Source organism: Canis lupus, chromosome 29 (assembly GCF_003254725.2).
Source record: "Canis lupus dingo isolate Sandy chromosome 29, ASM325472v2, whole genome shotgun sequence".
NCBI classification, from domain to species: domain Eukaryota; kingdom Metazoa; phylum Chordata; class Mammalia; order Carnivora; family Canidae; genus Canis; species Canis lupus.
The window spans coordinates 41,036,228-41,064,121 of NC_064271.1; the positions used below are offsets into that span (position 1 = coordinate 41,036,228).

The window sequence follows — 27,894 nt, forward strand, 5'->3', positions numbered from 1 at the left end:
TGACTTGAAGAGCAGCCTTCTGAGCAGCCTCTCTCGTCAGCCCGTGCAGCAGGGGCAGCACACATACGAGGGTCGGTGGTGCAGGAACCACCACGGGCCCCCGCGGCCCTGCCCTACCCTGACCCCACTGCTTGGGCCTCGGGGTATTTCTCTCCGCCATCCGTGACTCCTGCGACGTTCCAGAAGCTGGATGAGGATCTTCACCTTCCTGCAGTCAGCTAAGCCCCCATCCTGACTTCTCCCCATCGAATCTTTCCCTGTTATCTCCAGATTTCCCACTCACATGTCATAATATCACAGTGTTTCTGGAAAAAAAAAAAAAAGTTTTTTTAAAATGTCCTTTTACCTTTGCAAACTGGAATGACCTGGATGGATCCAGGAAAGGCCTCAGGAACCTGCTGTGGTGGGTTTTGGAAGAGAGAGATGAGTACCAAAGTGTTCTTTCGCTCCCTTGGGAGGTGTCGTTTCTAGAATTTGGAAATACCAATACTTCACAGGAATTCTTTCCACTGGCTGATGACAGGTGCCTGTTTTCCAAATCTTGCTTCATCCTATCACATTAATTTTGGGAAGAAAGAATGTCAGACATATAGAGGTCCCTGAGAAATGTTCTATTCTCAGGTGATAGTTGGTTTCCTACTAAATACAGACATATAAGGATGTAGGCTTAACATTTCTTTAAAATATGTCATTTAAAAGCAAAGATATTAGAAACAAAACCAAAAATTTTAAAAGTTCTGTCATTTTTGAATATTTAAATCACGTAGCATCTGATAACATTTTGGGGGATGGGAGGTTTATTTGGTTTCCTTCTAATTTCTGAAATTGGATGCTTCAGCTTTTCCTCTTGCATAAATATTCAAGGCTTTAGGTTTTCCTCGGAGTTCTACTTGGGCTCATCTCATCGTTCTGAGACGTGATGCGTTTATTGCCATTTAATGCTGACTATATTTCACATTTCTATTCTGATTCCCTCTTTACGCCATAGTATTTAGATGCGTTTTTAAGTTTCCCAAACTTCCTGTTTATCGACAGGGATTCTCTTTATGTTTTCATCACCGGCAAGGTAATCTTGCGGAGGCTTACTAGCAAAGAGCACAGCAGTTCCGATTCATGAGCTGTAGTGTTTGTCCGTCTTCCTGAAGGGTGTTGAGTCACTGAAACTTTTGGGGGGCGGGGGGGGGTGGTGGAAGGGGCACAGGTGTTAGTTGTCCAGGTCAGGTGAGTTCTGCATGTGTGGTCAGCGTCCTGGAAGGGCGTCCATGTCGAGAGGAGGCCCCAATCATTTCCCTTTGCCCTCCGAATAGGAGTACGCTGTCAACTGCCACGTTATCACCTGGGAGAGGATTATCAGCCATTTCGACATATTTGCGTTCGGACATTTCTGGGGCTGGGCCATGAAGGCCCTGCTGATCCGCAGCTACGGCCTGTGCTGGACAATCAGCATCACCTGGGAGCTGACCGAGGTAAGCGGGCTGCCCGCGCTGGCTGGCCTGGGCAGGGCAGCCTGGTGGTAACTGGCGCCTGCTGCTCCTGCGGCGCTGTGCCGCTGATCGAGTACCCTGCCGACCAAGTATCCCGCCGACTGAGTACCCTGCTGACCGAGTATCCCGCCGACCAAGTACCCTGCTGACCGAGTACCCTGCTCACCGAGTACCCCGCCGACCGAGTACCCCACCGACCGAGTACCCCACCGACCGAGTACCCCACCAACCAAGTACCCTGCTGACCGAGTACCCCACCGACTGAGTACCCTGCCGACTGAGTACCCCGCCAAGGGACGCTGTGGGCTGGCCTGCGCGGGGGTGTGGCTCCGGCTCCCTGCCCCCCTGACAGGTCTCCTGTCTGTCAAGTCTTAAGGGCAAAAGTAGCAAAAATAGTGAGGTTAGCATCCCTGGGGGGAACGCATGGTGCTGAGAGCCACTGGAAGCAAACGGGCCTGGCTCGTCTGCAGCTGGAGAGGGACTGGCCCTGTGGCGCAGTGGTCACAGGAGCGTCCAGGGACCTGTGTGGGGTGCGGCCTCCCGACCTGGTGCCAGCACTGCCCGTGCCCAGAGAGGCAACGGACTCGACAACCTGTTAGGAAAGTGAGGTTCGGGGACTTGCTCGTGCCAGCCCGCTCACTTGCTGGCGCAGGGTGGCGTGGCTCTGGGTGGAGCGACCGTGTGGGACCGAGGTTGGGAGCACTGGCCACACAGGCCTCTGCCAGCGGCCTCCCACAGGCCTCTGAGGCCTGGCCTGGCGCCCCCTGCTCTGCCTGCGTGGGTTTGCACTGGGGGACAGTCAGATGACGGCCCACCTCAGCCGCGGGGCAGCCGGGTGGTGGCTGGGTGACAGCCCCGCCTTAGCTGGTGGGGTGGCCGGGGGGTGGCTGGGTGAAGGGCCCGCCTCAGCTGCAGGATGGTGGGTCACGGTCCATTTCAGCCACAGGGCAGCCGGGTGACAGCTGGGTGACGGGCCCGCCTCAGCCGCGGGGTGGCTGGGTGACAGCTGGGGGACAGCCCCACCTCAGCCGCACACTTCCGGGGAGCCAGCGTGGGAGGCTGCAGACCGGATGGTCCGCAGGAGGCTTCTGAGGGGACGCGCGTCAGTGCCCTTCCCCCTGCCGGGAGCCTGAGGAAGCCTCTGCTGCCGGGCACGGACGGGGTGCTTGGCCTGGCTGCCCGTGTGAGCCTGAGGTGAGCCGGGGGTCCGGGCCGCCCTCCCCTTCCTGCCCACAGGGCTGTGCTGCGGGCCACACCCCGGGCCTGTGCGATGGGCGCCTCGCTCGCCCTCCCGCGCCCTCATGGCACCTGCTGACGGCTGCACCTTCCATCTGAAGAGCAAGTCCAGGGCCCGGGGGCTCAGCGGTGAGTAGCCGCCTTGGGCCAGGCGTGCCCCCGGGTCCCGGGATGGAGTCCGCGGCGGTCGGCGGGTCTGCAGGGAGCCTGCCTCTCCCTCTGCGGCGTCCCCGCATCCCTCCATGTCTCCTGGGAGTACGTAAATCAGTCTTTACATCAGAACGTGTGGACAGCGCGCCCAATGCCGCTGGGCCCCGCCTGCCCACCCACTGGGCCTGCCGGCCCGTGCAGCTGTTTGTGCGTCTCCTGTGGTGCCCGGCCGCGGCGCCCTCCTCCCGCCCCCTGAGCTGGCTGCAGCCACTTGTCCCTGGACGTAGGGCAGCGGGCCCTCGTCCCCTGAGTGCTCCTCACGGAGCGGGAACCCGGAGTGTCCCCTCCCTGCTACGTGCTGTGCCCACCTGTCCCGACGCCGCGGTGGCAGGTGCGCCCACCTAGCTGGCGAGTCACGGCCTGCCCTCCCAGCTCCTGCCCAGGGCCTGACACACGACAGCCAGGAACCCAGCGCCCTGCTCCGTCAGGTGGCCCAGCCGGGCCCAGGTGTGTCCCCCCACCTGGACTCCCCGCAGCCAGCCTCGCCCCCAGAACCCGGGACCCTCAGGAAGCCCCAAGGCCGAGGCACATCCTCCACCTGCCATTCCCCTGCGGAGGCCTGTTTCAACCAGTTCACATCCTCGGCTGCTGCCGTCAGGTCCCCATGCCCTGCGCCGGGCACCAGGCCAAGTTCTGGACATGCGTGCGTGAACGGCTTGGTCTCACAGGCCCTGTCCCGTTGCCGCCCGGGCTCCTTGTGCAGCCTTGCCTCCTTCCAGGGGCCGCCCTGGCGCCGTCTTTGTGATTTCTGAGCCCTTGACGTGGGCCTTCCCGGCCCCTGCACGCAGCTGGTGCCCTCGCACTTGGCCTTGGATGAGGCGGCGACTGTGGGACACTTACCCCCTAACCCCCCCCTTCCCCTTTCTGGAATGTGCTCAGTCCACTCCTCACTGCCCTTCACGGGCCGCCCACCGTGTCTCTCTGCTCAGCGGCTGTCAGGGCCGCTCTCTGTCCCCACCATTCGCATTGCCGTGGTAAGGCTGCCAGGCCTACCGTACTCTGCGGTTCTTGTGAACGTGCGACCCCTGTCCTTGAGACGGGAGCCTGGACTGGCGTCTGCTCCCTCCCCGCACACCAGGAGCCCTGAGTGAGTGATGACGATGGTGAATCGGTTGTCGGAGGTTTCCTGTCCGTCTCCTGAAACATGTCATGAGAACGTAACGTCGCTACTTCCACAGCATCCCTGCTGTGGCACCTAATGTCCCTAGGGTGGAGCAGCTCGGCGCCCAGGCTGCTGGCTTTGAGGGCTGTGGCAGTGCTCTGTGGTGGGCGTGGGGGCTCTTCTCCTCCTCCTCCCCCCCACAGCCTGGTCTCCTCGCTAGCCTGGGTCAGTCGTCAGCAGCAGTCGTCGGGGCGGTTACTGTCTCCCCACGTCAAGGCAAGAACGGCTTGGAGTCCTAGTATTTGTAAACCATCGCCAGCACGACAGAACAAACCTGATTACAGACCTCGCTCTGTTCGTACGTTAGGAGATCTTGACACGTCAACAGCTCCTCCCGGAAGAGTGTCTGGTTATGGGGGAGTCGCTCTTTCTGCAAAGTCTTGTCCCTAAAACCATGATCTCTTGTGCTCCTCAGCTCTTCTTCATGCACCTGCTGCCCAACTTCGCCGAGTGCTGGTGGGATCAGGTCATCCTGGATATTCTGCTGTGCAACGGCGGCGGCATCTGGCTGGGCATGGTCGTCTGCCGGTTTCTGGAGATGAGGACCTACCACTGGGCCAGCTTCAAGTGAGTGGCCTTGCTCCTGGAGGGGTCACCGCCTGCACACCTCCCTGCGGTAGTCGCATGCGGCCGCGGCACGGCCTTGGGTGATAGGAAGTAGACCACACGTCAGTAATTGATGAGAAACCTGATTTTGGGCGTTTATCCAGAAAATGCTAAACCATTCATGGTTTCCTTACGTGCACCATATTCTTATGCTTCTGCTCAGCCCGCATTAGCCCCCTGCCATCCCTGGGTGGATTAGTCCCCTGTTCCCTGCTTATCCCCTCAAAGCCATCTCACACGGCCGCCGGAGGGACCCTCTTGAGGATGTCACATTGGTCGTGTCGCTCCGTGCGATGGCTTCTCATGGTCTGTAGGATGGAGTGCACATAGTGGGCCAGGCAGGGGCCCCTTCTCCACGCCCTCTGGGGCACCCAGCATCTGAGCTCGTGCACATGCCCCCTCTCTGCCCAGCTCTGACCCATGTCCCCATGTGCCATGGGTCAGAGCTTCCTGCCTTCCTGCCTCGACTCCCTTCCTACCCCGTCAGGTAGTCGTTTCTGACTCGGATTCAAGTCACACGTCCCTCTGTGCCACCCCGGGGGACAGCGCCCACCTCCGCGCTCCCTTACCCTGCTCCCCTGAACTCGCTCTCAAGTTGACGGTCAGAGGAACCGTGCTGTTAGTAAGGAGGAAGGGAAACGGCAGGAGTGGTGGTGTTTACACTGTCATTTATTTATCAAACAAAATATGAACGTTTCCTACCTCATCAATAGTTTTCTAAATTGTGATTTTAAGGGCTGCTTCATATCCCAACGTATGATGAGATTGTGAGGCATTTAACCAGTTCCCTTTTGTGGTCACTTAGTTGTTTTAAAGTTTTCAGTTTTGTGAAAAAAGCTAGGGTGAACATTTTTTTTCTTTCTTTCTTTTTTTTTTTTTTTTAAGATTTTATGTGTTTATTCATGAGAGACCCGGAGAGAGGCAGAGACATAGAGGGAGAAGCAGGCTCCCTGCGGGGACCCGATGTGGGACTCGATGCCGGTACCCTGGGGTCACGCCCTGGGCCCAAGGCAGACGCTCAACCTCTGAGCCACCCGGGTGCTCCAAGAGCAAACATTCTTGAACATATATCTTTGTGTAAATTTCTCACTTTTTTTTTTCTGTAAATAAACTCTTGAATTTATTCGTTATACCCATTTATATTCTCACCCACGTTCACTGATGTGTATAATGTGTCCATTTAACTGTTTCTTTGAATTTTACTTTTAATCCTTCTTTAATGTGATCACACGTCGTGTGATGCTGTATTTCTAGCCTACGTGTATTAGGCTTTCCCTCTTTTTATTAGTGCTTTTCACTAATAAATTATTAGTGAAAATTATTAACACTCTGTCATAAATGTGACTTTATTTTTCATCGTGTCGCCCAGGTTTGATTTTCTTTGTGGTAGGTACTCCTCTTAAACTTTAAAAGCTTTTTAGTCTTTCTGTTTAGGTAACTATTAGCCTGTATTTTCTTCCAGTTCTTTGATGGTTTGGTGTTTTTCCATTATGCGTAACTTATTTACTGTGTCTCAAACTTAATTTGGTATATATGGTGTGAGGGAGAGATTCCTCACAGTTTTTCCGATTAATTTCCTCACTCCTTTGCAAATAGTTTTCCCAATTCTTTTCTAAATAATCCTTTCTTTGGATATTGACTTGTAAGCACGCTTTTTCATATATTTAAGACCACGTGTCATGGAACAAAACCTGTAGCTGTGCCTCATGTTGCTGCAAAGAGCAAGCTTTATAAGCAGTATCTCGTTTGAGCCTGACATCCACCCTGGGGGCCGACACTCCGTCCTCCCCGGGACTGACGCTCCCTCCACCCCGGGGGCCGACACTATTTCTCTCTTCCTTCCAGAGATGGTGACTGTGAGAATTAGGTTTAGAACTTTGCCCGAGAACACTCCGCTAGCAAGCAGCTGAGTCTGAATTTACGTCAGGCTGTCCGGCCCTTTACGTGCTGCCATAACGGTTTCCCATTGTCATACATTCATGCTTTCGATTTAACTTGAGAACCATTTTGTCAGGTTACGAAAACACATGCCCAACCGCAGAAATATATAAATGAACGGAAAGTCTAATTAACCCCTTTCCTGTACAGAGGGTCCTGACGTACAGTGGTTTGACTCAATGATTCTTTGACTTCACCTAGTGTGAAAGTGACACAGATTCAGTAGAAATACTTTGCATCCGGAATGTGGATCTTTGTTCGGGCTAGTGATGCACGTAGGACCATCTCTCTCGGTGCCGGGCAGGCGCGGCCCAGTGCCGGTCAGCCAGGCCATCACGCCTGCGGACCTCCGATAGGTCCCCACACCCGTTCTGCGCCCAGACAGCCACTGCTCCTCACCTTCGTACGGTGCTCCGTAAGTGCCGTGAGATACTCGACACTTTATCATAAAAGGGGCTTTGTGTCAGAAGATTTTGCTCGACCCCCATAGACGAATGCAAGGGTTCAGAGCAGGTTCAAGGTGGGCTGGACTAATCTGTGATGTTTGGTAGGTTAGGTGTATTAAATGCATTTCCATCCTGTGATATTTCCAATTTATGACGGATTTATCAGGACGGAACCCCATCCGTCAAAAGTGGAGGGAGATGTATACTGAGCCCTCTAATACGTGGTCACTCTGTGTCACTCTCTTTATGCCTCTGTTTCTCTACCTCTTTCCATATAGTTGGGTATTTTTTTTAAATACAGGTCCTTCATAATTTTTGTTCATTTTTGGATGATCTATTTTTTCGTTACTCATGGGCCTCACGTCTTCTTGCTGTGAGACTTCACCAATACACACTTGTTGTTGGGTTTGGGTGAATGAATGAAGGAACAGACCTTCACGTCTTCCCCCAAGAATAAAAGGCCCGACCTGTTCGCTTTTACGCCTTCCGCACTTCGCAGTGTCTGGCATAGGGGCCGGCGCGAGGGGCCAGCGCATACTCGTGGCTGTGATGCTCACGAGGGGAGCCGTCATGGGCCAGTTGAGCTGAGCTGAATGTTCTCATTTGTCATGCATGGGAATCTTCTTCCTTTCTGCCATGGGAGGGTGACATTTTTAACTGAGTGATCTCTAGGATTAAAACTAAGGGAAGGTTAAAAATCAGCCTGTCCTCTGCAACCGTTCAGTTAGGGACAGATGGGATGAAGAAATGGTGTGGGTGACCTCAGAATACAAGTGCTTGCTCTATTTTACAAAAGTGCCCTGACTTGGGCGACATGCAGCGGGTGGGATCGTGTCCTTGCTGGCGTCCTGGTGCTCCCTGGCCTGGTTCCAGGCGGACCTCGTTAGTGCCTCTGCCCCTTTTGTCACTGGTTGGCAAGTTCAGGCCTCTCCTGGCTCTGCGGTGACCTGACCTCTGCCCTGTGCCTGTCGCCACTGGGATTCCCATCCAGTAGACCCCTCTCCACGCTTCATGGGAATAGAGAGATCGTTGTTGGAGAGCTGGTTCAACTAGGAAGGAACCTTTTTGTTCTGAGAGCTTGTCGTAAAATTGTCAGCCGTTTTTTTTTTTTTCCCTCGACTTTGTTTTTCTTCTTTTCCCTTCCTTATCTCTCTGGATTTTCACTGGAGCCGTTCTCTTCTTACAGAGACATCCATACCACCACCGGGAAGATCAAAAGAGCTGTGCTCCAGTTCACTCCTGCCAGCTGGACCTACGTGCGATGGTTTGACCCCAAATCTTCATTTCAGAGAGTGGCTGGAATATACCTTTTCATGATCATCTGGCAGGTATTCTTTCAGATGCTCAGAACTTGGCGGGGGGGGGGGGGGGGGTAAGAAACCAAAACCAAAGCAAAATAAAAACCCTCGAGGAATTTAGAGTTAACGCTAGTTGACACTGCCTACCAGCTGGCGGCTGGTTTGGAAGGTATAAAATCCTACAGCTGACATAGAGAATAATTCAACAGAACACTGTTGTCACGCCTACGGTCTTGCTTCCTGGTGTAGATATTTTCCAGTTTCTTTCTTTGAATTGCAAATTAGGAACAGCTTAAAATTCCCCAAAAGAAGCTTTTGGTCAGCAGCTGTCACCCAAAGCATCAGGCATTGGGTAGCTTTTCAGAGTGATCATTTTGAGGACCAAAGGAACAAAACACAAAGGTTTTTTCTTACGTTCCAAACTTAACGTTTGATTTGTAAGATTGTGCCCGAGCTGTTACCACTCTGGGTAATTGGTGAAGAGCTTAGTGAAGCAGCCGTCTGCCATCAGTGGGGGACTGGAGCCCTCTGGGGACCCGGGTCCTCCGGGATGGTGCCGTCAGTGGACGGAAGGTCTCCTTCCAAGCAGCCCACTGCGCGACTGAAGCGATTCAGACAGCCACGGGTCTTGGAAGAGGATTACCAAACATCTCTGTTTTCTAGAGATAGCCTTTAGTGTCGATCCTCCTGTGCCTACGTTAATTATTTTACAACTTTGGGAGACTAGCTTTTGCCTGAAGAGTCTTTTGGAATCAAGAGAAATTATATTTTGAACACAGGCTGGAAATACTCCCATCATAAGAAAAAATAAGCGTGCATCACCTTTAAGACAAGCGTCCTTGCGCACACGCGGGGAATGATAATGCTCATCTTCGTAAATGGAATTTAAGGCGACGGAAGTGTAGGTGAAGAGTTAAACAGTCACCATGGTTTGGGGAAGCCAGTTTGTATAAAAATGGGACTTCAAATGGGTGGGGATTAAGTTTTACCTTATCAGAGCAGTACCCAGGAAGGCGTACTCTTTCCTTGACTACAAGAACTGAGGAGGAGTTTGGATTTGTCCCGGAGAGAGAGCAAGATGTGCCCCCAGAACAGCAGCATCACAGAGCACGCCACCCCTGTGAGGGTGAGCGCTGAGTGGTGATCAGCTTTCCACCTGTGTTAATTAGGGGACCATTTTATATCCTCGAAATCCGTGCTATGGGAAGAGAAGCATGTCTTCTGTCACTGAAGTGAACGTGCTGGTCCGTGTGGGTTCAAAGCAGTGCCCTTCCCCAATCTCCACTCCTTGCTGGACCTGGAGGGGCAGTGCAGGAGGCGGGCCCAGCATGGAGCTCATCCCCGGGGCCGCCTCCTGCGATGAGCTGTCCCGGGATGCTAACCTCGGGGGCAGGTACCACAGGCTGCAGGGGAATCCTTGAGCCAACCCTCACACCCACCTCTCAGAGCTTGCCTTTGGCCGGGGCAGGTGCTTGAGCAGTTCACAGTCATTTCTCGTCCTCAGGCTTCTTCTCACCTTCCTGCAGCTGTACATCGTAGAGATCCGGCCCGATTTCTGTAAGGCTGCTTGGGTGTCCCACGGCGAATACTTGTTTTCATGACTTTTACTGTTGTCCACGCATCTCTTTCCCAACTGCACCTGCAGATCCCACGCGTGACCCAAGTGGCAGCCGCACAGCGGGAAACGTGACAAAGAGCTGATGCCACCTTGGACCCCTTCCCCCGCCCCAGCTCCTCCCCCGTAACCCCCAGTTGGTTGGTGCCAGTATTGTACTGGCCATTAGTTTACATAGCACCTGTTCCACTAGCCACTTGGGAGACCCCATACATTTTCTGAAAACGCTTTGAACGTCCTCATCATGTTTAGACGTCCGTAACAAGGAATATGCTACTGTGACTCCGCGTGCAGCATCACGTTGACTAATGCTTCCTTCTTTTTCAGCTAACTGAGTTGAATACCTTCTTCTTGAAACATATCTTTGTGTTCCAAGCCAGTCATCCATTAAGTTGGTGTAGAATTCTCTTTATTGGTGGCATCACGGCTCCCACAGTGAGGTAATTCTATACACGCCTGTCATTTGAGCACATGAACCTGCTGTGTGTTCTCCTGTTCAGCGTGAGGAAAGTCCTGTAGAGTTGCAGATTTCACATGAAAATGTTAAAGAATTAGACATCAGAAATATGAAGACAATGTTTTGCTTTCAGGCCCCAATGACATGAAGTGAGAACAGCACACCCACCATTTTCTTCAAACCTTTTTATAATGTTCTACTGCTGTTGCTTTTTACCTCCCTTTAACATCCTTTAAAAAAAATGGGGGTAGCAGCGGTGCTGACTTTTTTCTGAAATGAGATGATTGAAAATGCAGGAGTTTTAATGGTGACTCAGAAGTCATAAATGATGGTATTTTTAGAATGATACTTTGTTAGCTCCTTTAGAACCGGTTACTTTCCTTTTAAAGTGTCCTTATCTGTGCTGTTTGTTATTCCCCCTATTGGGGGTAGGGCCCAAGACTGGAGGCGTTCTTCGGGGACTGCCCCTCATGTAGACTAATCCCACTGACTATCAGACACTGTTTCATCTGTCGCATTTTTCCTGTTTAGAGCTAGTGGCATTTGGGTTTTACAGTTAACGTGAAGCTCCAGCATTGACCAGTAATGACACCAGCAATATCTGCACAGGTGATGAAAATATAAACTAAGCAGTTACAAGGGTTAGTGTTTCAGAAGCTGTAGGATGACTTAATTCACTATTTTTAATGTGCATGCAAACCACACAAGCAGAGCCCTTGCCAAGAAGAGTGGGTATTCTTGGTCCAACAAACCTCCTCCCTCCAGCCAGCACCTCTTCTGGTTTTCATTAATTATTACAAGAAGTAAATAAGCATCTATCTATCTCCCGATATACCTGTATATATGTATTCCCCACCCCTCCCCTCCCCAGATCCTGGATTGAACAAACCAAGTAAGATACAACTGAGTCCTGGGGAGTTAAGGCCCAAAATTCTCTCTCTGGTTTTCATTATGAACCAAACAGGAAACCAACAGTTGGTAGGCAGGTGGCGTCCTAACCCGTCACAGACCAGTGGTCTGCTGAAGTAGTTTTCTTGTAAATATGCCATTTTCCTTAGTGGATTGGAACCTTCTTCTCTTATTTCAAATTTAATTTAATTTGAGGCTCACAGTTATCTTCAAGAAAGATTAGCACAGCTTCTTCATAAAATTAGAAATGATCAACAAAATCAGTCAGCAGGGAAAGAACTCTCATAAAACAGAATCGCAAATCACATCTGATTGTGAAATTCCAGTTTCATTAAATAAACATTTCAAAGCAAAAACTGGAGACTGTCCCGTTTTGAGTTTTGAGAGCTTAACATTTTTGCCAAATCCTATGTATGGATTTTTACGTGATTCTTTCTTGTTTAAAACTCAGCCATTTTTTTCTATGCTTTTATACCAACCTGAGGCATTTCCTATGTAAGAAGATGCTTTCACAGGCTGCTTGGAAGGATGGAAGAGCTCTAGTGGGTTTTAGCACAGCCACTCCAGCTAGCAAGTGCCAGGCCCTAAAAGGAGAGAAAGCTTACAGGCTTCGGGTTGAACCATACAGACCACATCTCCATTTTCTTCCTTTTTGATTCGCCTCTCTTGCTTGGAGAGGATGTTTGAACATTCTTCTCATCTGATAATATGAAGTGCAGTCTAAGGGGAGGGAATGGTTGGACAGTAGAGTAGCTAAGCTGGTAAAAGCATATTAGGTCATAAAAATATAAAGTGAGAGATGGACCTGAAATCTTCATGACTAGAATTCTCCACTCAGGCCTTTGCAGGTGAGGTGGTAGTTTGTGGATGACCTTCAGGTATCCACGAATCCCCTGAGGCTTAATGCAAAGTTTATAGCCTGTGTGTTCGTGTGCATTTATCATAGGTGTCATTAAATCCTCAAAGGAGTCTGTGACCCCAAAAAGATGATGACTCCTGCTTCAGGTGCTACTTCTGAAGGGATATATGAGTTTGGGGGGGTAGTTAAGAGGGTCTAAGCTTGCGCTGTCCTAAACAGCGGCCACTCACCCCTGGTGGTGGTCGAGCACTGGAGATGTGACTGGTTTGCGTTAAAATGTGCTACACGTGTAAAATACACACCTATGTAGACTTCTTTTACTTCTTTAACATGGCCACTGGAAGATTTTACATTGCACCTGTGGCTTGTGTTATATACCTATGAGGACGATGCTGCTCTAAGCCTTTCAACCCCATACCATCGCCTGTTTTTTTCCTATCTTGTCAGTAACATTCAAAGTCATTGGTATTCAGTGAACAGTGGACGGTAGCCAGGGCCCCATTCCAGTTCCCGAGAGCCAGGAATGTGTGTCCGTCCTGCCTGGTTACAATCAGCAACCTTTGTCCTGGAGAGTGCCAGAGGGGACCGTTGATGACAGTGTACGTGACCTCCAGAGTCACTTCCATGCACAGAGGCTTGAAGCACCCACTCTGTCCCCAAACCAAAACTGCCTTTGCAAATAATCGGAGCTTTAAACCATGCTCTCCTCCTTCCAAACCCAGCCCGAACTCTTAACCTTTGCAGGAATGTTTCTGCGGAGGCCCCGGCTTCCTACCCCCTTGACTAGCAGTAGACCAGGCAGCCAGAGTATGTAGATCCAGGCCGAACATCTTTTGTATTTACTCTGTCAAAGTGATTTAATGCTATACTGACCCCTTGGTCTTCCAGAAGCTCTCAGTGAATTCCGCCTTTGTTCTTTCAGGCAGTACTATGCTTACCTCACTGACACACAGTGCAAACGCGTAGGAACACAGTGCTGGGTGTTCGGGTGAGTAATCTGTTTCTGTGGACACTTCAGAACCACTTAAGCCTTTAAATCTCCTTGGTTATTTCTTGACCCTAAAGTAAGGGTCAGCCTTTTGGTACAATTTGCCTGTGAAGGCTCACTGCTGTTTTCTCATATGTCTTTTCATTTTTAACACTTTCTGATTGAAGTTTAGAATATTGTAGTTGATTGGCAAATTATAGAAAGATGATATTATATAAACTGCTTTTAAAAAAAAACAAAAAACAAAAAAGGAAATCGAAAGATCTTTCCTGCACAGAACTTGGGAGACCTTATTTTATGAAATCAAGACAATGGATTATTCAAATTCCCTCTAAATTCAGTGACAAGTTTGTGACATCATTTTATGATAGGTTTACCAATGCTTGCTTGTTACTTTCACATCCAAAAGGGCCCTCAAAACAGTTGCTTGCTACCTACCAAGGTATAACTTTATTGTTCCAAAGAGAACTAACACAAATGGTCACAATTCATGGTCTTGTTATATATATCAATGCAATCTTAATATAGTATTATTTAAATGCTTTGAAAGACTGTAAGAAACTCTTAACTCTAGGAAGCAAGCGTAGGGTCGCTGGAAGGGAGCTGGGGGGCAGGATGGAGTACGTGGGTGATGGGCTTTAAGGAGGGCACATGTTTTAATGAGCACTGGGTGTGTTCTGTGCAACTGATGAATACTAAACTCTGTGCCTGAAACTACTACTACACTATATCGTAATTAACTTGAATTTAAAGAAAATCTTGTAAGAAAAAAAATAATAAAAAATAAATATCTGAGAGAAACCATAGGCTATATAGTTTAACCCCACAGGGTTCAATGTGAGACCATCTTCAGTGTCTCAGGTAAGTGATTCTTTGGCTTAAAGATCACCAACAGTTTACCATTCTGTTTAGCAGGCAAGGGTCCAGAGATGTCCCACACATCTGTGTGACCTTCAGTCCCTGAGGCAGTTAGATTCAAGACCTAATCTAGGTTCTAGGTGGCATGTGATGGCATAAAGAAAATTTGATGAAACCCATAGGTGGGAAGAAGTTACTACTATCAACAGATTTTTAAACAGTTAAAACAGTTTATTTTTCCCGGTTAAAAAGGTAATACAGGGCAGTCCTGGTGGCCCAGAGGTTTAGTGCCGCCTTCGCCCTGAGGTGTGATCCTGGGGTCCTGGGATCGAGTCCCAAGTCAGGCTCCCTGTGTGGAGCCTGCTCCTCCCTCTGCCTGTATCTCTGCCTGCCTCTCTCTCTCTCATTCTCTCTCTCTCTCTCTGTGTCTGTCATGAATAAATAAAATCTTTAAAAAAAAAAAAAAAGTAATACATATGTGTAGATTTAAAAAGTGGCAAAAGAAGAAACTAAAGAACATCCAGAGAAGTCACCTGGTCAGAGATGATCGCTGTTAACATTTCTGTTATTCCTTCTAAACATTTTTCTGTGTGTATATGTGTGTGTACACGTGTCCAGCTCTTAGAGTCTGAGGGGTTACCCAGGTTACCTTATGAAGTGCAGTCTAAGGGGAGGGATATGGTTGGACAGTAGAGTAGCTAAGGGATAAGCCTTTTCACCTCCTAGAACACACAGGGTCATTGTCCTTATTTCTCAAACATTCTGTGATGTAAGCTGACTGGCATACCCAGAGTAGCTTAATGGGTGATCACATGGATTAGCTTTCCATTGTTGAGTGATCTAACGGGAGACAGAACTACAGATTGAGCAGAGGCCGGGTGAGAGAGAGCACAGTTGTTGAGTCATGAAAAGGAGGTAGGAGGACTCTATTTCCTGTCCTGCCCAAGGAGCGTGAAAGCCATGGGTTTTGCATCTCCATGTCCACAGAGCGGTTGAGTCCTCCTCCCTGGTGAATGGGAGTCCACGTAGTCTGCTCTCCATGTGCAGAAGTCCTTGCTAGAGTCTTACTCCACTGCAGGTGGACATACTCTCCACATAACCACCTCCGTTGACCCGTTGGGGAAAAGGAAGGCCAATCAGAGACAGAGGTACTGTCACCAAGAAATGGTTTCTCCTCAAACAGCAAAAGTACAATCCAAGGTGCTAGGAGAAATGGAAAGATAAAGAGGGATGGAATGGAAAAAAACACAGGGCTGCGGAACATCCCCACCACGTCCAGAGTGATCAAGGAAGGCAAAGTGCAGGGAGAGATCCTGGGCCTAGTGCGCTTCTCTAGGACGGAGAGCCCCAGGGGTGGTTAGTGTGCTTCTCTAGGATGGAGAGCCCCGGGGGTGGTTAGTGTGCTTTCCTGGGATGGAGAGCGCTGGGGTGATCCTCAGAGACTCAGGCCAGCCACTCCTCAGCCTTACCTGGTTGGGACTGGGTGGGAAAGAGCCCCAAACTCTCTAACAATACATTAAGGAAATTTTGCTCTTTGGTTCAGGTTCAAGGTGTTGAGTTGTTAACAGCCTAGAACCCTCTGTACCCCTGTGGATGGCAGGGACCTTGCGTCTGCTCAGGAGTATGGGGACTGACGCCTCCTGGGTCCCTTCTCTCCTTTTGAGAGAGTGTCTGTGCAGCTACACCAACCCCTGACTGACGCCCCTCCACCTTGAGTAAGGAACACTGTGGAGCTGTCTGAAGTCCGCATTCTGGCATAGTCTTGGGATCGCACGGCCGGCTCTGTCCTCAGGTCATCCGTTCTTGCCACCAAGTTCTGAACCTTCGTAAAGGTCTGGTCTTTATAAGGTCTGATCATAAATGAAGATGCAGAACAAGAGTGGGTTTTTTTTTTCTTTACTCCTTTATTTTTAACAAAAGAGTAAAATGAAATTTGTTTTGACTCGTTTATATTTAGAAAATAAAGGATTATTTCTATGGTCAGCAAGAACGGGGAACAGGGGATATTGAACGTGGAAGTGCTTAGAAGTCTGGGAGGGAATGGGACTGCTGCCTTCAGGTTATTGAAAGACTTGTGTGAAAGGCTTCAACTCAGGGATCCCTGGGTGGTGCAGCGGTTTGGCGCCTGCCTTTGGCCCAGGGCGTGATCCTGGAGACCCGGGATCGAATCCCACATCAGGCTCCTGGTGCATGGAGCCTGCTTCTCCCTCTGCCTCTCTCTCTCTCTCTCTCTCTCTCTCTGTGTGTGACTATCATAAATAAATAAAAATTAAAAAAAAATAAAATAAAATAAAAAAAAAAAGAAAGGCTTCAACTCAACTGTAGGACTAGAGGACGGGGTTAGGGTCCACGGGCAGAGAGAGGCCGATGCCAGCCCGAGACGAGGAAGGCTTGCCAACAGCTAACGAGACTGAGTGACAGAGTAAGTGGGCTCCAGCAGAGGTGATGACAGTTCACCCCGAGGGTAACAAGCTGACTTGGAGGCTTCCAGCGGTTAAAATGTATGAGTTGAGGTCTTGATCCGGGAGAAAGAAAAAGTGAACAATGCTTTATTATTTCTGGGAGGCTGTGGAGAGACTGATAGGCAGAACACGGGCTTCTCGGGGCAGTGTAGCGAACCATTCTGCATGATCCCGTAAGGGCAGATGCACATCCCCGTCCGTTAGTCCAGACCCACAGAGTGTACAGCTCCAAAGGAATTGTCACGTGAGCTCTGGTCCCTGGGCCCTGATGGTGTGTCCTGTAGCTTCATCAGGTGTAACACATGGAGCACTCTAGGGAGACAGCAACGAGCAGGGAGCTCTGCGGGACATCTCTGTACCTTGTCCACAGTTGGCCGTGAACTCGAAACTGCTCTAAAAAAAAAAATCAAGTCTTAGGAAAAATAACAGCAAAATAAACTTAGTGTTAAACTCTAAATAAACACCTAAATATAGGTGTTATTTCTGAAGAAGCTGCAGTGGAACAGAACAAGTGGAACATTTTGTGGGGAACCTGTTACCAGGGTATAGTGATGGAGGATGGAGTCCTGCATATTCCTGGTAACGTATGTGCTTGGATGAGAATTAATATTTGATCTCTCGTTCTGTCTAACTAGGGTCATCGGTTTCCTGGAGGCTATCGTGTGCATAAAATTCGGACAAGATCTCTTCTCTAAGACCCAAATTCTCTATGTTGTGCTTTGGCTTCTCTGTGTGGTGAGTCATCACTTTTTTACCCAAAAGTGTTAGCAGAACTCCCCCCACCACCCCGGCCGCTCTTAAGAAAAACAGAACAACAAAACTGCTGTGCACCAAGTTCTCTTAGAAATTTGTAGACAGGACCTTGTACTTGTAATAACCCCAAACTGGCCAGTAGTCTGTGAAGGTCGAGGTTAAACACGTGAGACCACCCAGCATCCAGACTGGGTCACCGTGGCGGGTTCTGGGCACATGCGCTCAGCAGGTGCACCATATGTGCGCTTATTTCACTTCTGGGAATTCACGCCCCTGAAGGGATGAGGACAGTTACTGTGCCCTGTAGCGTATGGACCGCGGTGCGCACACGGTTTGTGTACGGAATGACGGACTGTGGTCTGTAGGTCAGGTGAGATGTTCTTGAAGGTAATCAGACCAGCTTCCGCCCCACAGGCCGACTTCACGGGCCCAGGCCCGATGAGATGAGCTTCCCCTCTGAAGGGAAGAGCCCTTGGGGGCCTCTAGCTCCACTGTCCTCGGACTTCCTCGCTTCCTTCAGTGAAGTAAGATCTTCCCTTGTGGTCCTCCACCTCATTTCTTAAATTCCACCTATGAATGAGATCGTATGATAATTGTCTTTCTCTGAAAGGGGAAGGGAGGGGAAAAGAAAAGATTAAATCAGAGAGAGAGACAAACCATAAGAGGTGATGAGCTCTAGGAAACAAACAGGGTCGCTGCGGAGGAGCGGGTGGGAGGTGGGGTACCTGGGTGACGGGCATCAAGGAGAGCACGTGATGGGCTGAGCACTGGGTGTTGTACGCAACTGATCAATCACTGGCCTCTACCTTGGGAACTAATAATACACTCTATGTCAATTGAATTTAAATCTTTAAAAAAATGAAGATCTTAACCTACTATTCTATGTCTTTCCTTTTTAATTCGTTTTATTATTTTGGAGAAAAGTCTTACTTTATATTTAAGCTTAAGATTCTCCACTTTTACTTACTTGGTCCAGAAAATTGACTCAGGTTTGTTTTATAATCATAGAACATTTCTTTTTTTCTTTTTTTTTTTTTTTTTTTTAAGATTTATTTATTCATGAGAGACACAGAGAGAGAGAGAGAGAGAGGCAGAGACCCAGGCAGAGGGAGAAGCAGGCTTCATGCTGGGAGCCCGAGGCAGGACTCGATCCCGGGTCTCCAGGATCACGCCCTGGGCCAAAGGCGGAGCTAAGCCGCTGAGCCACTGAGGCTGCCCTATAATCATAAAACATTTCAAACTAATTTGGAAGTAGGGTAGACGACCCCTCGTGTCCCCACACATTATCCAGTGTCCACAGCGACCACCTCACGGGCATCCAGTTCCCTTATATTCTCTACCTCCCATCCCCATGCTGAATTATTTTGAAACGGATCTACCTTTAAGAGTCCTGCATGCGTCTCGAAAAGAAGAATGCTTTTTTTTTAATACAACCACCGTCCAATTATCACATCTGCAAACAAATGATTTTGTAATACTAGCAAATATCTAATTGATGTTCAGACTTCTAATATTTTTTAAAACCTAGTATTTTTTAACACTTTATTTGAATCAATATCTACCTGTTGCGATTGGTTGGCATGCCTTTTAAGTCTCTTACTGTATAGTTTTCCCTGTGTTTATAGCTCTCTGTCCTTCACGATTTATTTGTTGAAGGACCCAGCTTTTTTGTCCTGTAGATTTTCCCACAGTCTGGATTTTACTGGTTTTATAGAGTACCCTACTTTAATAGAGGTCTTTGTCCTCTATTTTTTTCTGCAAATTGGGAGGTGAATCTAGAGGCTTAATCAGATTCAGGTCTAAATCTTTTTTTTTTTTTTTTTTTTTTTTTTAGCAAGACTAATCTTTGTATTTTTAAGGTTTTTTTTTTTTTTTTTTTTTTTATTGCCTTTCACAGCATGTATTTTTAGGGTTACTTGTTAGACATCTGAACTGTGCCAGAGCACCTTGAGCCTGTTCTGTCCTGTTTCACGGTGAACAATGAAAGGGAATAATGATCTCCTTTGTACCCGTTCTCCAGAACTAATGTTCAAGTGTATTTTTTCCATCCCAGGGGGACCAGAGGTAAGAATTGGTTAGGGGAGCGCGTCAGATGCTCCTGGAGACTTTAACCGTGTGCTTATCACGTGTCTCTGCACGTGCACCAGGTATGTGAACTGTAGCATGGCCGGCTGCAGAGGGCGGGCAGAGTGGGTGCTGCCCTCGCCTGGTGCCTGGGCCCTGGGGACGCAGAGAGGCTGAGGTGGGAGGCAGCATCCCTTCTCCACATGCCTGCAGACGCCCCAGCCTGGAGTATCAGTGGCTAGAAGGGTCTTCCCGAGGCCGCGTCCAGGAAGCCCTCTCTGGTCGCCGGTCCTGCAGCAGCTCCTCCAGCCTCTTGAAGTTTCAGAGACCTTTCTCTGTTGTGCTTATTTGACGCTTACACACGCTCCCCTACGTGGGTGATGTCTGGCCTGCCCTGGTGCCTTGTGTCGTCACCTCGTGGAGCACGTGAGCCACTTCTTGCCCAGCGCTGGCTTCTCCTCCACCTGCCGTGGTCCCTGTAGGTCTGTCGTCTGTTCACACAACGCCCACTGAGTGTTCATTAAAGCGGCCCCGGACGCTGGACGTGCTCAGATAGGTGACGGTGATGGCGGGGCTCGGGGTGCTTACCAGGGGCCAGGCGCTAGGCTCAGCGGTCCTCATGAATGTCTGAGGATTACTTTGAGGGGGACTTCCTCAGCCCTCTTCTGTAGATGAGATGCAGGCACAGAAGGTTCACTGCGCGGCCCAAGGCCACACAGCAGAGAGCGAGGGCCTGCGCCCAGATAGCCTGGCACGGGAGCTTCTGTGGGCCTGCGCAGGTGCCCTCTGCCCGGGATCTCCAGGCGCAGGTGGGGGTCGCCCCTGCACTGGTCACGCCCATGTGGTAGACATCATGAGGGGCGCACGCAGAGCCGGGGGCACTAGAGGGCACCCCACGCACTGGGAGCCGCCCAAGTCTGCCTGGACGTGACCTGTGGGTAGGATTTTTAAGGGCGGCGGTGGGTGCTCTGCTCCTCGGGCCACTGTCTACACGGCTGCCAGACTGTCCTCCAGGACTCAGGTCTCTCTCTCCGTCCCTGCTCGGAACCATTCCCTGTCGTTGGGCCTGGATGGTCCCAATAATGCCCCGCTTCTCGGTGCAGAAGAGTCCGAGCAGAAGGTGAAAGGAGGATGCGGAGGTAGCATCGCCTCTCTTCTGGGGATGCACACTTGGCGGCGTCAGCTCTAGAAGGAGCGCACCAAGGGCTCCTGAAGGCTGAGGCCCAGCACGCGACCTGCCTCCACCCCCAGACACGGGCCTCGGCGCCCAAAGGACAGGAACCGTCCAGCTTCTTACGTCGGGCTCACCAGGGGTGAGGAGACAACACCTCTCTAGGGACAGGAATGAGGGCTGCAGGGGAGCGGGGGCACCACACCAGCAAAGCTCCGTCCTGCGGGAGGAAGGATCCACAAGGAAGACGGGTCCTGCCACCAGGCCCACCTGTGACCTCTGGCTTGTGTGTGAGGACGGTCAGTGTCTGTAGCGCCCGCCGCGCCCACCCTCCGGGACTTCATTCTCTGCCTGCCCCGTGCTCGTCTCAGTCACTCAGCCAGCGCTCCCTCCACACGTCCCCTGTCGTCACCTAGGGTGCTCTCCCTGCCACATCCAAATGCCTTCCCCTGCTCTTTCCACCGAGTGACTCAACATCAAGACCAAACTGGATTCTGGCCCTGACCCACCAGGCAGGCTAGTTAAGTCCCCAGGGGGCTGCTCGCCCCTAGCATGCATTCCTGAGTTCCGGTAACCTCAGCACAGCGAAACAGGTGATGTGTGCACACCTGTCTCCTCCACGTTGTACCTCTTGCTCACGAGGACGTTTGTTGTCCTTTTGTCCCCCCCGAGGCGAACACAGCCCCTGATGTGTGGGACTCAGGCAGCAAATGCAGGAGAATAAAGGAGTCAGTAGAAGAGCCGGAGGCCAGGGGACCCCTGGGCGGTGGAGACAGGTGCTTCAATGCCCAGCGTCTCAGGAGGACGGCAGCCTGCTGCCAAGGTGGGGGACAGGGAGCGGCTGCGTCGGAAGGACCCTTGTGTGTCTGCAGGTGGAGAGCCGAGGACGGCTGCCCTGGGGACCCGGTTCACAGGCAGGGCTGCACAGGGTGGAGCAGTCTGGAGGGGAGAGGTGCTCTCTCGGGCTGCCGAGGCAGCGAGGGGTCGGCCCAGCAGGACACCACCCCGGTGATGGTGGGCAGGGCAGGCGACTGCAGGGTTTCTAGTTTGTGCCCCTGGGTGGCTGTTGGTGGTTTCTCTGAAGGGAAGCCCATTGAGGGAAAGGAGCCGCTCCTGATTAGGGCGTCAGGGCTTGAGGGCCCTTAGAGCTCCCAGGGGAGGACGTGCTGTACTTCTGGGAGCTCCAGTCCGCCCAGTGACGCTGGAACGCTCGGCCAGCTGTGCAGCTGGGAGGGTTGAGGGCCACTGCATCAGCAGTGGGGAAGGGTAGAGCGTGGACCTCTCAGAGCAGCTGCGTGCTCAAGGAGGCGGGGCCGGAGACGCTGGCCCCCAGAGCGCAGGCCTGGAGCGCAGCAGGACGCTCTGGGGAGGGCCGTCATGTGGGTGCCGGAGGGCCTGGGCTGAAGGGAGGCCGCTGGCCGGGATGCTGAGGTGCCCCCCTGCCCGTGCTCATGACCTCGGGATCGACCTCAGTCAGGGAGGAGAGCATCATCCAGCAAGGCAGCATGGCCCGGCCCCTCCCTGCTGGTGCAGTTGAGGGCCCTGACCACCCCTGACCCGGTCGCCGGACGCCCCCCACCCCGAGACTGGTGCCGAGGCGCAGATGCCTGGGCTGCTCGCGGTTGGCCCTCAGCCGCTGTCTGATGGGCTGTCGCTCACCTGGAGGCCCTCCAGTCGTGCACCCCGCTGCCCACGGCCCTGTGCTGCGCTGCCTTGGTCTCCCCGCGCGTCTCCTCCCTCTCCCTCAACGCTGTCTGTACCCCTGCTAAGTCCAGGCCTTGACGTTTTAGAGGGATACGCGTCTAGATTTTCCCAGTGTGATTGCCAACCTGTGGCCTACAAGCCTTTGTCCCCTGGGATGCCCGCGACCCGGGCCCTCAGTTCCCAGGGAAGGGGTGACTTTGGCCCCACGCAGGCCTGTGTGTGGTGATGCTGTGACGAGCACCTGTCGCTGCCGCCTGCCAGCGCCTGCTGCAGGTTGCAGAGGCCCACTGTGCCCCGGCTGCCCGCAGAGCGCCCCCGCCGCCCCCACCCGCCCTCCCAGGGCCCCACGCCGTGGAAGCAGCCCCTGGTGGCTGTGCATGATGGGAACCGGAGTGAGTCCTAGGACACGCGTGTGAAGGGCCAGAGGTTGTTTCCGTGTCACAATCGTAACACATCCATTCACGGTGTGACTTCGACGGGGGGCGGGGGGGCCTGAGCTCGTCCCCAGCCCCTCATCAGCTTGCGTGCGGCTTTAGAATCAAGTGAACCGGTGGCTGCTGTATCTCGTGTTGTCTCCACGTGCCGCGCCCCCCTTCACTGACGTCGGAGACGGCCGCCGAGCACGGGCTCCTGCCCTGAGCGCACGGAGGTGATGCGGAGCACCTGCAGGGCGTATCAGTGGACGGTGGTGATGGCCGAGACGTGGGCCAGAGCGCCCTGTGCCAGCCCCTCTTCCCGCAGCCGTGGCTCCTCCCTGCAGTCAGGGCTGTTCCCGGGAGGCCCGTCTTCCTCCAGGGGTGGGTGAGTGGATGGAAGGGTGGAAGTACGTGGACCTGGAGACAAGGCACCTGTACTTCTCCACGTCCACAGCCACCCTTACAACATCGGGAGAGCTGGGTCCAGGCCCCGTTGCTACGTGCTGGCCGGGTGCCGCCGGGGCCATGCCCTCCGCATGTTCGTTCCTGTCTGTGACGTGAGGACTGGGAGGATGCTTGAGGCCACCCTTTTGGGTGTAAAGTTAGGACTCTTGGAAAGAATTACAATCATTCAAGAAGAGTTTCCACGACGACCTCACAGCTGCGCAGACGGTGGTTCAAGGTGACAGGGTCTCACCGGACGTGCCGGCGCTTGGGCGTCAGTGAGCCCCTGGGGCAGGGAATCCTGGACACAGGACGGGCGTTGGGCTCGGCTTTGCTTTGGTGATTCGGTCACAGTCGGACGGTCAGGCCGGGCTGCGGGGCCTGGCGGGGACTCCCCCGTCCCCACTCCCGCTGCGTCCCTTAGGGCTACGGCAAGGCCACCAGAAAGCTGCATGATGCTTGGGCCCTGGCGTGCCTGAAGCATGGGATCCCTGTAGGTGCCCTTCCATGCTTAGCGTGTCACCCAGGGCGTGGGGAGGAGGACGTGGGGTTACCCTGGCCGTGCGGACCGCAGCCTTCCTGTGCTGCGCAGGGGCCCGCTGACAGCACCGTCCTCTGTAGGCTCCCGTCCACTTACAGAAGGGAAACAGGCAGCCAGAAGTGGGCCGGGGTGGGGCTGACACTGGGCGTCAGGCCCCTATGACCCCAGGGACGAAGCCCCTTTCTCAGCCAAGACTCCTCTTCCCACAGAAGCTGATGTCACGTCCCCGTGACGTCCCAGAGGTGGGGGCAGCAGGGCGGCCACAAGAGCCAGACTCGGAGCATCCAACGTCCGGGGTGTCCTCCCAGGGAGCGCCAGCAGGGCCATGCTGGGAACACGTCCCCCTTACACTCCATCTAAAGTGCCCTTGCCTGCCGACTGTCGGCGTCCCACGTGGCGCTTCGGGCCTCCTGGTGACGCTCATGCAGAGCGCGGGGGCGGGGGGCGCCCGGCTCACACCCCCAGGCCCATGTCTGTCCTCTGTAACGGTGCCTGGGACACAGGGCTACACTGCGCCGAGCCCTCGTGGGCGCCGTCCTGCTGGAGTCGGGGAAGGGGATTCAGTGCCTGTCGCTGATGGAGCGTGGGGGCTTGTGTCTTCCAGGCCTTCACCACCTTCCTGTGTCTGTACGGCATGGTGTGGTACGCAGAGCACTACGGCCACCGGGAGAAGGTAGGGGCGGGGGCGGACGGGGCCGCGTCCTGCTGGCAGCTTTGGCGGGGCCCCTGGAGCGCCGTGGCCACCCCAGACTCGCCCCCCAGCTGCCCCCTCGGAGCCCCGAGCTCCACCCTCTGGAAGGGGTTCGAAACCCAATTGTGTGTCTGTTTACAAGTGAAACTGCCTGGAGAGCCCCGGGCCGGGTTCACGAGGCTGGGCCTCCCTGCCCCCTGAGTCCACCTGGGCCCCTCGTGGGACGTGCAGGGGTGGATGGGAGCGGGCTGGCCACCTGCCTTCGTGGTTGCCGCACAGCATCATGGCTAGGTGACCACGGCCCTCGTCCTGACTCACCCCACGCCCGAGGGGCTGGTGGCCCCGTCTAGAACACGAGTCCCGTCCCCGGGAGACCCCGTGGGCTTGTAGCAAGGAGGCTGGGTCCCATGTGGGGGACGCGGGTGATGCAGCCTCACCTGCTGGGCGGCCACCCAGTGCCTGGCACCTGTCCTGACCTGTGCCTCTGTCTCCCTTAGACGTACTCAGAATGCGACGATGGCACCTACGGCCCGGAAATCTCCTGGTCTCATGCGAAAGGTTCAAAAGGTATGTCCTTCTCAGCCCGTGTTGAGCCCCCTGCTGGGCCCTGCTCGTCTCGAGGCCCAGCGCGGAGATCCGGATCCGGGTTCATCCCTGGTGTTGGCAAGCGTTCGCCCGAGGCCCCAGACTGCCCGTCGCGTCCTCACTACGCGCCCCCGGGGCCTGCACAGTCGTGGCCGGACCCCGCGGGGACCTGGCTTCCTGAGGAGAGGCGCCCCGTGGGTCTGCGCCTTGTGACGGGAGGATGTCGGGGGCCTGGAGCCTGTAGCATCCTGAGGGCCGTCCTGACTGCCAAGGCCCAGGAGCGACGTGCGGGGAGGAGAGCTGCTGGCCGTAGCCGGGGTCTCCACCGGCCTCTGCAGGGCCTTGGGGAGCTGTGGGCCTGGCGGCATCGGCGGGCAGGCTCGGGCCCGATGCCAGGGAGGTGCCCCTGTGCAGTCGCCCCCCGCAGGCTCTCAGGGCCACCTGGGGGCTGGACCGAGGGGACAGTGGCAGCGCAGGAGGCCGTGAGGCCACGGAGGGGTAGGCCTGCGGGCGGCTGTCCAGGCTTCCCTGGGCCGCGCGATTCACGCTTCTTCCTGCGGGGGGCGCCCCGCGAGACCTGGGCCAGGGGCGGGTGGACACCTGTTTGCAGGCCGGTGCAGGTGGGCGGGGGTCCCACGCAGGGCGGCCCTGGCTCCTGGCCCGCCGAGCCCTGCTCCCCAAGAGGCGGCGACGAGCAGGCAGTGCCGCACACGCGTCCCTGTGACAGGGAGGCGTAGCAGTTACAGAAATAGCCCTGCAGCTGGTGCCCTGCCCCCGAGACCAGAGCTCGTGCTTCTCTGGGGTTCCCGTAGCGGCAGCCCTGGGGTGGGCCCAGGCCTGAGCCCCGGTGCAGAGAACCCTGTCCGCAGACCCACTCGCGTCCCCGGCCCCCCGCGCGCTCCCCCACCCCCTGTCCTGGGAGGCCTGTCCTGCGAGCTCTCGGCCCACCACAGTGTGACCGGCGATGCCCCGGGGACTGAGCATCCTGGGGGGTGGCATCCCCCGTGGGAGGCTCCGGGGCTGCCCTGAGCAGTAAGAGGCCCACTTTTCAAAGTGTGCTCTGGGCCCCGATAGAGGGCAGGAGATCTTTAGTCCTGTGAAGTCCAGAACCTTCCAGTGTAGGGAGGTAGAGACCCTGGGGCTTGCGGGTCAAGGCGGGACCTTGGGTGATGCCTCCTTGGTTGGGAGAGGCCCCTAGACGCCCTGGCGGCTTCATCATTCTGCCTCATGCCAGGATTTGATGTGTTCCCCCCACCCCCCACCCCCACCCCAGCACGGGGAGCATAAGGCCTCCCACCCCCACCCTCCCACCCCCACCGGTGAGGGCCTAGGGCATGCAAATTCTTCAGGACGCCCCTCCCCTCGCCCTTCCCGGGGTGAGCGGCTGCCTGCCCTGCTTGCCTGCGGGGTTTGCAGCCGGCCCTGGTGCCTCCACCAGCTGCCACGAGCCACTAGATGGAGTGCAAGGATCAGCGGCGGGCGGCCTGGGCGGAGAGAGGCCATCTGAGGCCCAGCCCACAGGCCCTGCAGCCCTGACGGCGTGTTCTCCTTCCTTCCTCCGCCAGGTTCTGAAGACAGCCCACCCAAGCACCCAGGCAACCACGAGAGCCACTCTTCCAGAAGAAGGAATCGGCATTCCAAGTCGAAAGTCACCAACGGACTTGGAAAGAAATGAAGGAGCCTGGTTCACGTGGACGTCCCGGAGAGTGCCTAGAACTGGGAGGGTGGACAGGTGGTGTGGCCCTCCCTGTGCCGAGGGCAAACAGGTGGTGCCATCCGGACGAGCACAGGGGCCTGGGGTCATCACTGGACAGCGTGAGTCTTGTTTCCCGCAGACCTGGTCACGCCCGGCAGGTCCTCGCCTGGGATCCTTTGCCAATGCGGGGTCTCGTCCAGCTTCGGCACTTGGCATGTGGTCCCTGGTAGGGGCGCAGAGCTCCGCGGGAAGGGATGGCCCTGGCGCCCAGGCTGTCCGGGCCACAGCGTGCGTGGGTGTCCTGTGGTTGCGGGTCGTCGACACACCTTCCTTCCAATGTTCAAGCTGGTGACGGGTTTTTGTTGTTAGGGACCTGCCTCTCCCATCCCGCGGATTGGTTTCGGGTCAGGCTGCTGTTCTGTCTCGTGTTATCGTCGTGCTTCTTTGGTTTTAAGTGAGAGGCCACTGCTGAAGCTGCACTGGGGAGGGCGCGCCCCTCGCCTGCAGATGAGACGGGGAGAGTGTGTTCCCTCCAGCACATGCCCCCCTCCTTAGGACGCGGTGGGTGGAAACCCATGTGAGGACAAGTCAGCCCCCCACCCAGGACCCCAGGCTTCAGATCAGAACCTTTCTCGTCCGTTCCAAATGTCGTTTGTCCCGACGTGTCCACAGTGCACAGAAGTGAACCTGCTGCAGAGGCAGCGCCCGCCATGGCTCCTCTCCCAGCCAGGTGCCTTTGACATTCTGTTTTCCTTCCTGGTGTGTGGCTGACATTGTCCTTTAGTCCCATGTCAGGTGCTGGTGAGTATTACCTTTCACGTGTGCCATGCTCTAGAACCTTTGCCCTGGTAGTTCACCACCTCGGATGGATTCCTGTTTTAAATAAAATAACTCACGTTAAAGTCCATCAAAGATGAGTCTCTGCAGAATGCTCATTTCTTTGCATCTTACTGGTACTTTCCACCACCTGTCAGCAGTCACTGTCCTGTTCAGGTGACCTCAGGGTAATCCGCATGCCTACATGCTTTATGAGGCAAGAAGGAGGGAGGCAGGTATTTCAGGGGGCTCACAGACGCGCGCCCTATTTCCTCAGCTCCCCGAGTGACCAGTAGGAGGCGAACAAGATCGTCCTTGTGTTTTCACGTGGCTGCGTGAACCCAGTGGGATTTTCCCCTCCTACAAACGGCCAGTACTCAGCTGATTAGCAGACGGACAGAAACTGGCTGAAGGAAATCCTCTTGTTCCTTCACAGAGCAGAGTTCTCCATGTCTTTCCCCCCAAAACAACACCTTTCACCTAGG

General features: G+C 53.9%; 1 protein-coding gene across 6 annotated transcripts in view; it reads left to right on the plus strand.

The window, feature by feature from the left end:
- Positions 1-27,505, plus strand: part of PTDSS1 (phosphatidylserine synthase 1) — a 71,063-nt gene extending 43,558 nt beyond the window's left edge. For 5 of the 6 annotated variants that reach the window (XM_025433582.3, XM_025433578.3, XM_049103814.1 and 2 more), the window contains 9 exons: positions 1,308-1,466; positions 4,508-4,659; positions 8,269-8,410; positions 10,323-10,435; positions 13,143-13,208; positions 17,164-17,263; positions 24,226-24,294; positions 24,810-24,879; positions 26,463-27,505. In XM_025433582.3, coding sequence (XP_025289367.1) covers positions 1,308-1,466; positions 4,508-4,659; positions 8,269-8,410; positions 10,323-10,435; positions 13,143-13,208; positions 17,164-17,263; positions 24,226-24,294; positions 24,810-24,879; positions 26,463-26,572 — 981 coding nt within the window. In that variant the 3' untranslated portion in view covers positions 26,573-27,505. Of the gene's footprint in view, positions 1-1,307; positions 1,467-4,507; positions 4,660-8,268; positions 8,411-10,322; positions 10,436-13,142; positions 13,209-17,163; positions 17,264-17,695; positions 17,806-24,225; positions 24,295-24,809; positions 24,880-26,462 lie in introns of those variants that run through there. The other variant, XR_003130393.3, reaches the window with a different exon arrangement.
- Positions 27,506-27,894: the final 389 nt, after the last annotated feature.